General features: G+C 34.1%; 1 protein-coding gene across 1 annotated transcript in view; it reads left to right on the top strand.

Annotated features, from left to right (window-relative positions):
- The first annotated feature begins 2,502 nt into the window (after positions 1 to 2,502).
- The window catches only part of Syn (synapsin), a 50,570-nt gene continuing 41,075 nt past the window's right edge, over positions 2,503 to 11,997 (top strand). The window contains exons 1-8 of the mRNA XM_011633021.3: positions 2,503 to 2,511; positions 2,631 to 2,712; positions 2,823 to 3,015; positions 7,813 to 7,992; positions 10,212 to 10,539; positions 10,863 to 11,116; positions 11,433 to 11,568; positions 11,889 to 11,993. Of these exons, the coding sequence (XP_011631323.3) occupies positions 2,503 to 2,511; positions 2,631 to 2,712; positions 2,823 to 3,015; positions 7,813 to 7,992; positions 10,212 to 10,539; positions 10,863 to 11,116; positions 11,433 to 11,568; positions 11,889 to 11,993 (1,287 nt within the window). The remainder of the gene's footprint in view (positions 2,512 to 2,630; positions 2,713 to 2,822; positions 3,016 to 7,812; positions 7,993 to 10,211; positions 10,540 to 10,862; positions 11,117 to 11,432; positions 11,569 to 11,888; positions 11,994 to 11,997) is intronic.

Genomic DNA, 11,997 nt, shown 5'->3' with positions numbered 1-11,997 from the left:
ATACGCGATGCGGGCATTCATGTCTCCGGATTCGATATAACTAGATGGTTGCTGATACCGTCGTGAGAGGACGGTACGGAGCAAGCAAGTGGTTGGCAACCGCGGTTTCTGATGTATCAGCAAGGCATTTTGCCTGGAACAAATTACGTTCAGTTGTTATGTTAATATTGGTGGCAATACTAAGAAGTGAAATTAATACTGTTAGATTATAATAATTTCATAATTATCAAAATACTTGAATAACATTGTGGAAGAAATAAAAAATGGTGTTAATAACAATTTTTATTCAAGTCAAATTATTCAAAAAATTCTCTCTCTCTTTCTCTCTTTCTCTTTTCTGTAGTGTTTTAAATATTCAAAGATAAAAAATTATCTTAATAAATCCTCTTTAATCGATGTATTGATCTAAGTATTGATTAGTATTGAAAATTAAATATGGGCTTCACACACAAATCTTTGAAAAATTGTACAAAATATTTATAAAATAATAATTAAATATTAATTTATTAGAATAGTTTAAGCTGTTTTATATGTATATAGAGCTTCTTGTATCAAAGACCTCCAAATATTTATTTATTTGTATCGCCTACACTTTCTTTCTTTTATATGCATGTATGAATAATCGATAGTAATAATGCGCAATTTCTACAGACAAAATCTTACTCTGCCTAATAATCTATTTTTTTATTTTCAAACGTGAATATAAATTTGTTAAATAAAAGTCATATTTGGATAATGGAATCCGGATATCTGTGTTTCAAAAGTATAGTAGATATGATAAAAAAATGAAACAACGGATAACAACGTTGGCGTACTACTGGTAATAACTACTGAAACCGGTTCAGAGAGACTTAAAAATTATAATAAACGACTCATGCAACCCGACCTAGACTGGTTCGACCTATCGTGATTAAAGGAGGCGTACGGATCTTTGAAGTGCGCCTATCAGTTTCGAAGATAACACTCGGTTTCCTTTAAAGAATTCGCGTTACGGCATTCTGGGACAGGCTTCGAGATGCGTTCGATCTATTATTCGCGGTTTCATACATATTGCCTTCACCGGGGTTCTTCGGGAGGTCATCGTCAAAGCGATACTTAAGACATCACAATGCAGACAAAGACTTCGTATAACAGACAATAGAAGTGGCGTATAATCATTTGTAAGTAATGTACAATACATCTGATCTTCGATGAGAGATATTGTATCTGAGACTTGAAATTGGAGCGAGACATCAATTGTATATGTAGATAGAACAGCTGCAAATGAGAAATGTTGCTGTAAATAATTAATGTTCTTTTCTGACTTCAAATACAAACGTATATAATATTGATTATCTTAGCACACAGAGATCACAATATTTTAATTTTAAGCTTTATATAATACTGATTGTTTTAATTTAATAAAGACTGCATAATTTAATAAGAAAAGACTGCATAATTTTAATTTAAACTTTTATGTCACAATAATAATTCATAATAATTATTAATTATATATTTTAAAATATCTTTTACGTATTTATAATAAAATGTAATATAGAAATATTTTAGATTTTAATAATAATTTTATGTACATTTTACTTTTATTTTCGATTCTTTATTTGTAATATTAATTTTTAATTATTCTTAAGGTCTTGTTAATATCGTTAATGTCCGAATGTATGCATATCAGAGAAAAAACATAGAGAGTATTGGTTTAAAGAAATAAAGTAGATTTTCTGCAATATTATTTTATATCCGAGATATATTTTAGCGAATTATTGGCAACGAAACAAGAAGTCTGACAGCTCAAAACCTTTTTACTGCTCCTCAATCTACATCCAGTGAATTTGTCGAGAGGTATTCGAGAAGGAACTTTGCCGCGTATCGATTGAAGTTTCCTTGAAACGAACGAGAGTCTCGCTTCTTTAAATGCAAATAATGTGAACACGTTATATAAAACCTCCACGTCTTATTCATAGAGATCTGATAAAACATTTATAAAAATTTTACGTTTTTGATGGAGAATCGCCTTGACATCTTTCACTTCCAAATATAGTTCCTTTAAGTTTATAAAGATAGGAGCACGAATATGCATTATAAAATATCTCTTGATAATAAATGCTTGGTCTAATAAATAATAAATTATAAAATATTATTATACTGTACATAGCACACCGAAAAAATATCCGTGAGAATCTTTTAATTTAATTTGCTCGGTTATTATTTATTACTTTTTTAGAATATTATTTTTAATTTTCTCGAGTTGCTAAGTCATATTTTTTTTATTTAGAAGACATTTTTTGATAATAGTATAGTTGTCCACTTGTGTCGACTTTTAAAGGCGAAGCTTCTCAATAAGAAACTCTGACGGGTACATCAATCTCGCAAGAAGTTTATTGTTGCTGATGGATTTTTCCTCAAGCACAACTTCGTATAACGTCGTCGATAGAATCTCACAAGGGACGTCAAACTCAGTGTTCTTAATAACATTCAGGATTGTACAATCTATCCCATCACACTTCTATGTCTTCCGTAAATGTGATCCTCTCCTTCTGAAAAAAGATGTTATTCCTTTGTCATCGATCATTTGATCGTTTCGCGTGCTCCCAAAAAATAATTTCCATTGCGAAAATCGCCCTCTCATTCTTTAGGGTGGCGACGCTTTTAATGGCGCGAATACCGCACTCGAGGGTGCGAAAGTACGTGAAAGCAAGTTTCATCTCCAGTCGGCAAGTAGGCGGACCGTGTTTGACATGCACCGAACAATCTTGCACAAATACCAACAGGCAGGCTAGGGTTGCTTTTTTTTGCCTCCCCCTACCTTCGTCATTCTTCTCGCACAGAATCATATACGTTCACGTTCACGGTGTGCGAAGAAACCCCCACGAGAGACGCGAGGGGTCGGTACGTGATAAGGGGTTGCGCAGGCGCCGGCGTATCGACCAGGATAGCTCTCCGGGCGACACCCTCGCAATTCTCCACCGAGCTTCACTGCTTCATCGGCAAACTAGTGGGTAGTACACGCACGCGACACAGGTAAGTGGCCATAGTTTGAGAATCGCATGACATGCGAAATTTTCAGTTTCGTGCCTCGTAAAAAAAGTCAATCTCGCTAAAATACGACGATTCCGCTGAGGTCATGGTTCCTTTGCCTTTTCGTAAAATCATTTTGCCGGTTTCGGCCCCGTAGAGTACGCAAGATGACAGGCTGGTGGCGCGCACCACCTTCACGTGACGGTTGTCTTCGTCAAGCGGGGTAGTTTCGATACCTCTCTCGGGGTAGTTTCAACATCGCTCTCGATAATCGCTCGATACTGCTATCGATAAGACGTGCAGATAACGCCATCGGAATAACACCATCAATAACGCGGCGAGTTTGTAACGATAACGAATCGGCACGATTGACTGTTCGGTGATCGTTTTATCGAGTGAAAGCTCGCATTAACGTCTTCGCAGAATAGCAGAATTGTCAAGGTAAGATGCTGTCGTTCGTATTGACGGCAAGAGCAAACGGAATGTGGGCGGTCTTTGATGAAGGGGATCGTTATCTGCTTGAATGAGCATGTATATTTTGGTACGCAAGTGCAGTTTTCGGATTTACGTCTATTGCGCAAGATTCCAGTGTTGGAGTACAATCGATGTTCAGTCATAAATAGTCGGAACAATCGGGAAAACCGAGAAACGAGTACGATATTTTTAGCAGGAGTGACACACTGAATTTTGGGAAACGAAAAAGTAATGGCGAATGCGTGCGTTTTACGAAGCGGCACCTTCATTGATTTTTTTTAGGACAAATTTTATTTTACATTTAAGATAGTAAATCTCTCTCTTTCTTTCGTCACGACATTAATAAAAGCCACTTTTTCTTAAAAAGTTTTAGTCATGGCCGCCGAGATGGATCTTAATGATCAGCATAAACGAGAACATTCTTTTGCGCCAGCACTCTTCTTTCTTTATATGCTTAATATTCTTTTAGAATTATCTTCTCTTTATTGATTTTGGTCTTAACATACACAAATTTATCTTTGTAATGAAAGTAATTGAAATAACTTTGTAATATCATGCAGTTATAAATTGCGACATGATAGAAGTTAAACTTACTAATGCATTTTCTAATTTTAAAAAGAGATGAAGAATCGATTAGATCAAAATTGATTAACATTGATGAATTCAGTCATTAGTCTTGTTTGCATGACAGTCTTCATCTATGAAATATCAGTTGTGATACATAATAAATGCGATTTAAAAACGATAATACAGAAAAACCCGATTTATTCGTTTTTGAACAAGAATTTATTGATCAGTCGTGTAAAATGAAAATTCGATATTTATAATAGCTATAAAAATAACATTTTTTTATTTTAAGACATTATACACGGATTAATAGATTTCTCTACATGGTTACGCAATTTCTTGTAACATTTATTTTCCATATTGTAACATTCATTTATTATATTAATTTGGACAAAATATGTAATAGATATATAGAAAGATACAGAAATTTCATTAAAATTCCAATGTGAATCAGATATAGGGATAAAACAGGCAGACCGCAGCAAGCTTTTAGATGAGATCTAATCTTTGTAATTACGTGAATTCAGACATCACCGGTAATATAATATCCATATTCCATTGCATTTAAACTTATGAGGATATGTAATATGCAATTTATAATGGTGATCCACATCTATGCTGAATCCAATTTGATGTGAATATTCCGAAATATTTAATATATTCATAATTTACATCTGTAATACATATCCATATTAATTTTTATTATTATGCTGTAGCAAACTTTAAATTAATGTGGTCTCCTAATTAAATTTAAAATTCAAAAATTAATTAAATTAAAATTTCGATATTTTATAATTACATCAAGAATTTGTTATATGAATACTTGATTTTCGTTTGATATATTCCTCGTTAAATTCTGATGTTTGTTCAATTGAACTTCGGTAAGGTATAGGTATATCGATTTTTACATCATCTGTAATTTAATGGTAGTTAAATATGCCAGAATGGGAATGGTCTATAATTATCTGTACAGTCGGTGTTACGCTATGGCTGTACTCTCCATGCTGTATTAATAATTGTAAAATTACAAAATTCATTGATTTATTTATCAATGTTAAGTAATTCTAATATTCAATTTTCTTTGAAATAATAAAATTACAATAAGAATTACCATTCATAATATTCATCTAGTGATTTTATTACAAAACATAAATAAATGATTATTTCTTCATTTATATCATTATTATATTTCTACGTAGCCTATATTTCTTTTAACATTTATCGATATAATTATTTTTCCATATGTGCCAGAATAAATTAATTAACAGTTTAGAATTATTTTGAATGTACAATTAGAATGTTGTTGTGATTCAATTCTCAATTTAGGCGTTTTATTCTACATAACTTTGTATCTGGTAACTTATCATCCACTAACACACTAGGCTATTGTGATCGTATGTAACATAGCTATTATAGGAATTCGATGCATGCAACGGTATTGTGCGTATAAAATGCTTGATGAGCTGCATCTATGGGCGTAACTCATCAACACGTAATAGCTCTATAACTCGTTTACCACTTCGCGGTCTAATAAGTAGGTGCTACTCGCGGCTTGGATAATTCTACGGAATGTATTACACTAACCTTGTGAAACTTGCAAAATGCTATCGCATGGAAGTCGTTATAACAGATTAACTTATATCTCATTGGTTCATCCAGTTTTTCTCCCTATAATTTTACATAAATTATACGTTCACACGATTTAAATCTTTTGAAGCAACAAATGCTGAGATCGTTAATATCATAAAACAGCTTAAAACTTGAATTAAGACTTGAAAGTATAACCTCGGAATGAAATATAGAACGACCCAGATATCCACTCAGCTACAAGCTCTATGATAAATTTAGAATTTTCTCTTCACAAGATCTTAATGCAAATTCATCATTTTGTGTACATCCCTAAATATTTCATTTCTTTAAATTCTAGTTAAATTTAGTTCAAAATTTCGTATCTTCATATGGCGTTTAAGTGAAAGACAAAATTTTTTTCAATTGCGACGTTATATAATAATTCTTACAGAATATTTCAACATATGAAACATTTTCATCTCGGTTTGACATGTAATATTCATTGTGAAGACATTCCGCAAGCTGTTGCCATTTTCTCGAATCGCTATATTGAATTGCGAAGTTTTCTTTTCGAGCAATACTTCGAGAAAGTTGAAGAACATTGGAGATTACACGCGTAGTCCGCCAGTTCCGCGAAATGTGGGCATCGCTATTATCGAAGAAATACGGAAGAAACAAATAGTGAGCAGTCGGAACGTATCATTGCTTCTTCGACGTTTCTTTCTCCGTGGTGTGAGCATGGAATTATTCCGCGAGCTCTTCAAGATGCGTTCTACGCGATGATATGATCAACGAGCAAGTTATAGAAGTAGCGTGCTCCGTGTATGTTCCAAGAATACGTAAATGCCGGTAAACTCGCACGATGCCGTGAAGTATTTTAGAAATTCCAAGCAAAATCGCGCTCCGACTATCGATTTTCGCGACCGTTATATTACGAGTCATTGGTTACACCGGTTACATTCATAATTTTTTTCCCTCTCTAATGCATAATACGTGAGTTCGAAGCGCTCTTTATTTCCAGCTTTTAAATTTAAAAGCGGAAATTTTTTATCATTCTAGAATATTTATCATAAACGAGTTTTTCTAATTTATACTTATCATAGATTATACTATTACAAAAACTTCTTATCTATTTCGTGGATTTTATGCGAATTTCTATTGGAATCTTTTTTTATTTTTCTGCAAGACTTTTTTATATTCTATTTTAAATTATGTATAAAAAATTAATCTTATTATATTTTTGACACAACCTTTGTTACCTTTGTTAATAATGTGCAAACAAGCGTTCACAAAGCACATGACATAATGAAAATAATAAGAATCAATTTTATAGCTTACTGTTTCCGATATATATCAGAGATAACCCAATTACAGAAAGATGTCTTGCACAATAAAAATGTACCGTTTATCAACAAGATATTTTATTTTATTTAACACATTTTATTTAGACATTTTATTTAAACAACTTGAATCGAAAAAAAACCTCTTTGAATTAGAACTGTATAAAATCTCAAATATAAGTATCAGACCTATACTTGTGCATTCGAAAAAAAAATTCAATTTTAAAATATGAAGATTTAAAATTGAATCTTTAGATTTAAAATATAATGATTTTGGTTATTTTTATTAATTAAATTGAAAAACATTGAATAAAAATAATATTTAACAAATTTCATCTTTAGTATTAAATTGTATTCTATATATATTGTATTTATATAATAAAAAATTAATCTTAATAATATAATATATAATTTTTATATTTAAATAACTTAACATAAAAATATCGTATTCTAATATATTCGATGCATCAGCAAATAATACATCTGATTATTTAGATCTAGATTTATTTGCGCTAACAAAAGTCTCGTATTTACGATTTGTATGATTGCTCGGTATTTAAATCACATTCTCTCTTTTCTACTTGTTACAGATTTCAACTTGGATTGTTTATTTTCTCCTTCCTCACCTCCTCTTATTTCATCCTTTCCTTTCGGATTACCTTACGTTGAAGTTTCATCTCGTGCCGCATCAAGCAGAGAAGACCCGCTCATCGATCTAGGATCTATTGACACGATCCATCGACTCACAACGAACGACCTATTTCGCGCGTCGCGACGACATCGCGTCATCAGCAATACAAAGACCATCGCGACGGCAGAGAACTGAAGCGGATTATCTTCCGGATCGCTAACGGTCCGAGCGACGAAACCGGGAGCCATTTCATCGCAGCAGCGAGCCCGGTGTAACCATCAAGATTACCGGCCGCGGCGGTTGCGCCAAGTACTGTGGTACAGCTCCATCACCCGGCAACATTTCATTCTCCAGTTTTCGCCAGTCCTTCACCTCCAATGTCAACTACCTGAAACGGAGGTGAGTCCACGACATAACGGCGGATCCGGACCGCTGGGGCTGACATTTGATCTCGCATCAATTAATTCCGAAGATTTATTATCTACGGTGTTCGTCTATAAAAAAGAAAGAATTCATCTTTTATCGTCATCTTTTATCTTCCATAATTGTATTGACGTGCATATATTGAAAAATGTCAGCCCGAATCTCAAATCTGCATGGAACAGATTTAAATGTATTTCATAAACTTTTGTTGATCCTTCGGATTACAAATCTGTGGAAAATTTCTTAAATTCGTGGGATCGGTAATAGATTTAAAACACTATACAAATCTATAAGAGAATTTACGAATGAAAAGTATTTTATATGTGATTAGTTTTACTTCTTTCTTACATCTAATGTTATGCGTATAAATGTATAGAGATCCGCTGTAATAGAGATTTTACAATAACAAATTTTAAAGAAAATTTTTATTATACTAGAAATTCAAAATGAATTTAGATGCGACTTATTTGCATGCATGACTAAATATTAAAAAGCGACATGTAGACAAAAGATTAAAATAATATTACTATAGCGACTATGTCCTTTGTCTACATGATAAAGTGGATGAAGCTTCGAGAAAAGCTAACTCCCAGAAGACAGACGCAAAATAACATTTATCTCTTTAAAGTGAAATTTATTTCTGTCCGTCGCAAGCAAATCTCCACATATATAAGCAATAATTTATAATTGCGAATATATAGCGTACACTTTATACTCTAACGCGAGAATGTAGCGTTCTATATTCTCAATATATTATCCGCGCGCTTAATGCGCTTTTAACGTAATTACCGGACATATTCTGTTATCAGAGATTTCTGTAATTAAAATCTGGCATGGAAACATTTCGATCGAAACGTCGTTCCATCCTATTCGAGAGTGAATACGTTGTTGAAAGGTATACCTCATGAAAGCTCATGTATTCATCATGCCGAGCTGAATTCTATTCTTTTATGAGTGGCTCTTATATCGAGTCAATTTACGCACACTGGCGTACGCATGATAATGATCGGCCGTTAAAACGCGCGGTATCTCAATATTTCGTACGCTCTCGACGACGGCTCCTATATAATGCGTCCATGAAGAGAAAATAGAGTCCTCTGTCCAATTAGCTGGGACACAAGCGCTTACCTGAGTCTGCCATTAAGCAAACATCGGCAACGACGTGTCAAAGTTACGATGTTGAAAATTGGGATCACTGAAACTCGACGCGCGAAGGTTCCCATGCTAATAAAGTCACATGTGAGGCTTTAAATTTTTGTTAAACTAAGATGTTATAGATGTAAAATTACTCTCTATATTTGAAAAAGACATTTGTTTTTATATTTACAGGAGAAACTTGAATTCTTTAAAAATAATTCTTAAAAAATGGTGTTAATTGATTAAAAAGAGAGGAAATTTTCTTGAATATATGAAAGAAATTATGTCGAGATATTTGAGAACCTCTGCTTATTTGGAAGTAATGTCGCGCTAAGATATTGACAGGGAATCCAAACACGAGTTTAATGTTTTTATTAATAATTCCAAGTCTTTCGTGTTCGACAAATATGAATGTATGCATGCGGCTCGTTAAAAATACCGCTTCCAGCATTGCCCCAAATGCAGCAGCCTGGACGCACGCCACGATATCAAATCATCGTGCTAATGTAGCCTTATACACGGCAACGTTAGTATAACGCCTCTCCTCTCCATCAACGATATCGCGTCTTTCATCTCTTTTACTTTTATTTATTTTTTATTGTAACGTAAATCTTGCTATTACTGAGTAACTACACGATCGATGTGAACGATTGTGTGAATTGATGATAATGTAGATGCACATGTGATTTCATGCGGATATTCTAGCATTATATTAAGCGATTATCTCGATGCTCATTTTTATTCCATATAAAACCCTTTGAATGGAAAAGAGATTCCATCTTATAGACGGAAAAAGAAAGAAATAAATACATTACTCCGAAGTGAAGCGCCATGACTGTCTACTTCGTAACCGAAATAGACGTAAGACCCGCGTCACGCATGCAACGCCGGCCGATTAGCGACCGCCCAGCCGATGTCATCTTCATGCTCCTCATCCCATCAGCATCGAATGGCTGTGATTGATGTGCATTTAACGCAGCGTCAAACACGACAGCGTCAGTGCGCGGCCTGCCGACCGATTGTCACTGTCACGACGACCACCATAGCTTGTCTTCCAGGTTCTCATCAGGGGACCTAAGCTCGGAACTCGACGATGAGCCCAACGCAGATCCTGGGCTGGCCACCGTGGGCCGGCAGGACTCGTCCCAGCCGTATCAGGCGGTGTCGGACCGACCCCTGCAGTCCCAACCGGGCCCAATACCACCGCCGTCGCAGCCGCCGATCCCGGGCGCGCCACCCCAGGGACCGCCACAGCCCATCGGAGGTGATCTTAGCCTCAACCTGAGACCCGGCTCGCGGACCACCAGCGCACCATCTTCGCCAGCAAAGACACGGGAAAGTTTGCTTCAGCGAGTGCAGAGCTTAACCGGCGCCGCTCGCGATCAGGCGAGTTAATTTCATTTCCATTTTCCTTATTTTCCTTATATTTTTCGGTCTATTTGAAATTAATTTTAATATATATATATAGAAAGCGATTAATTATTATTACGATTAGAATTGTGGAAAAATAAATATTATTAATCCTTACTCATTAAATAAGATCTCAAAATATTCTTTCAATTAATTACATTTTTCTAACTCAATCTTTAAATTTGATTTTCTCGAAAGCTTTGTCAGTTATAGTGTGCTTAATTGTAATCAATCTTCTATTCGATTAGTTATTATATTACAAAATAAAAATGATGTTTGATGATTAAAATGATGCGTAGGGTGCTTCTATTCTGGGAGCGGCAGTATCTGGCGCGACGCGAGGTTCATCATACAGCAAAGACCGATGTTTCACTCTGCTGGTGATCGACGACCAGAACACCGATTGGAGCAAATACTTTCGAGGGCGCAGACTGCATGGCGATTATGAGATCCGTGTGGAACAGGCAGAATTTCGAGAACTGTCCCTGACAGCAAGCGAGGCGGGCACTGTTGTATCCATGGCTGTCTATCGTAACGGGACCAAAGTTATTCGGTAAGATTCGAAAATAAAATTGCATTTTTTAATTTTAATTTTGACAATTCTTCATATTGCATTAAAATATTATTTTACATTTATCACAAATTTTGCTATAAAATTAAGTAAATATAAAAAAAATAAGTTAAAATGGTATAAAAATGTATAAAAATGTATAAAATTAATATCGCATATAATGCATAAAAACATTTTAAATATAATGATATAATAAGACAGGAAAGATAAAAAGAATTTTAAAATATTAAAGAAATATCGTGCAACAAATATAAATGTTGCACTATCTACTATAATTGTCTACTATAATTGTTGTTAGATCCTTCAAACCTGATTTCGTATTGATACGTCAAAACCTGCGAGATGCTGGAGAAGATCATAAAAATCTTCTTCTTGGTCTGATGTATGGCGGTGTACCTAGCGTTAACAATATCACAGCAATTTACAACTTTCAGGTAATATATTATAATAAAATGATTTGTTTTATAATTTTTTTTTTTAATAATTATGTGCAAAATAAACGTTGTATAGAAAATATATTAAATATTTTATTGGTATTCTCATATAGCAAGTAAAAACGTTTAATATATATTTTTATATATATTGTGTGTGTGTGTGTGTGTGTGTGTGTGTGTGTGTGTGTGTGTGTGTGTGTGTGTGTGTGTAATATATATATATATATATATATATATATATATATATATTTTATAAACAAAAAAAATATATACAGCATAATTGAACCTTTCAATAATTGCTATCATATTCTATAAAATAGGATAAACCTTGGGTATTTGCTCACCTGCTGGGACTACAACGTCGCTTAGGTAAAGATACCTTTCCTCTGATTGAACAGAGTTATTATCCAAATCATCGCGAAATGGTAA

The sequence above is a fragment of the Pogonomyrmex barbatus genome, unplaced genomic scaffold, assembly GCF_055798465.1.
Source record: "Pogonomyrmex barbatus isolate J1 unplaced genomic scaffold, ASM5579846v1 scaffold3, whole genome shotgun sequence".
NCBI classification, from domain to species: Eukaryota; Metazoa; Arthropoda; class Insecta; order Hymenoptera; family Formicidae; genus Pogonomyrmex; species Pogonomyrmex barbatus.
Note: the sequence above shows the minus strand (reverse complement) of the source record. Positions and strands in the feature narration are given on the sequence as shown.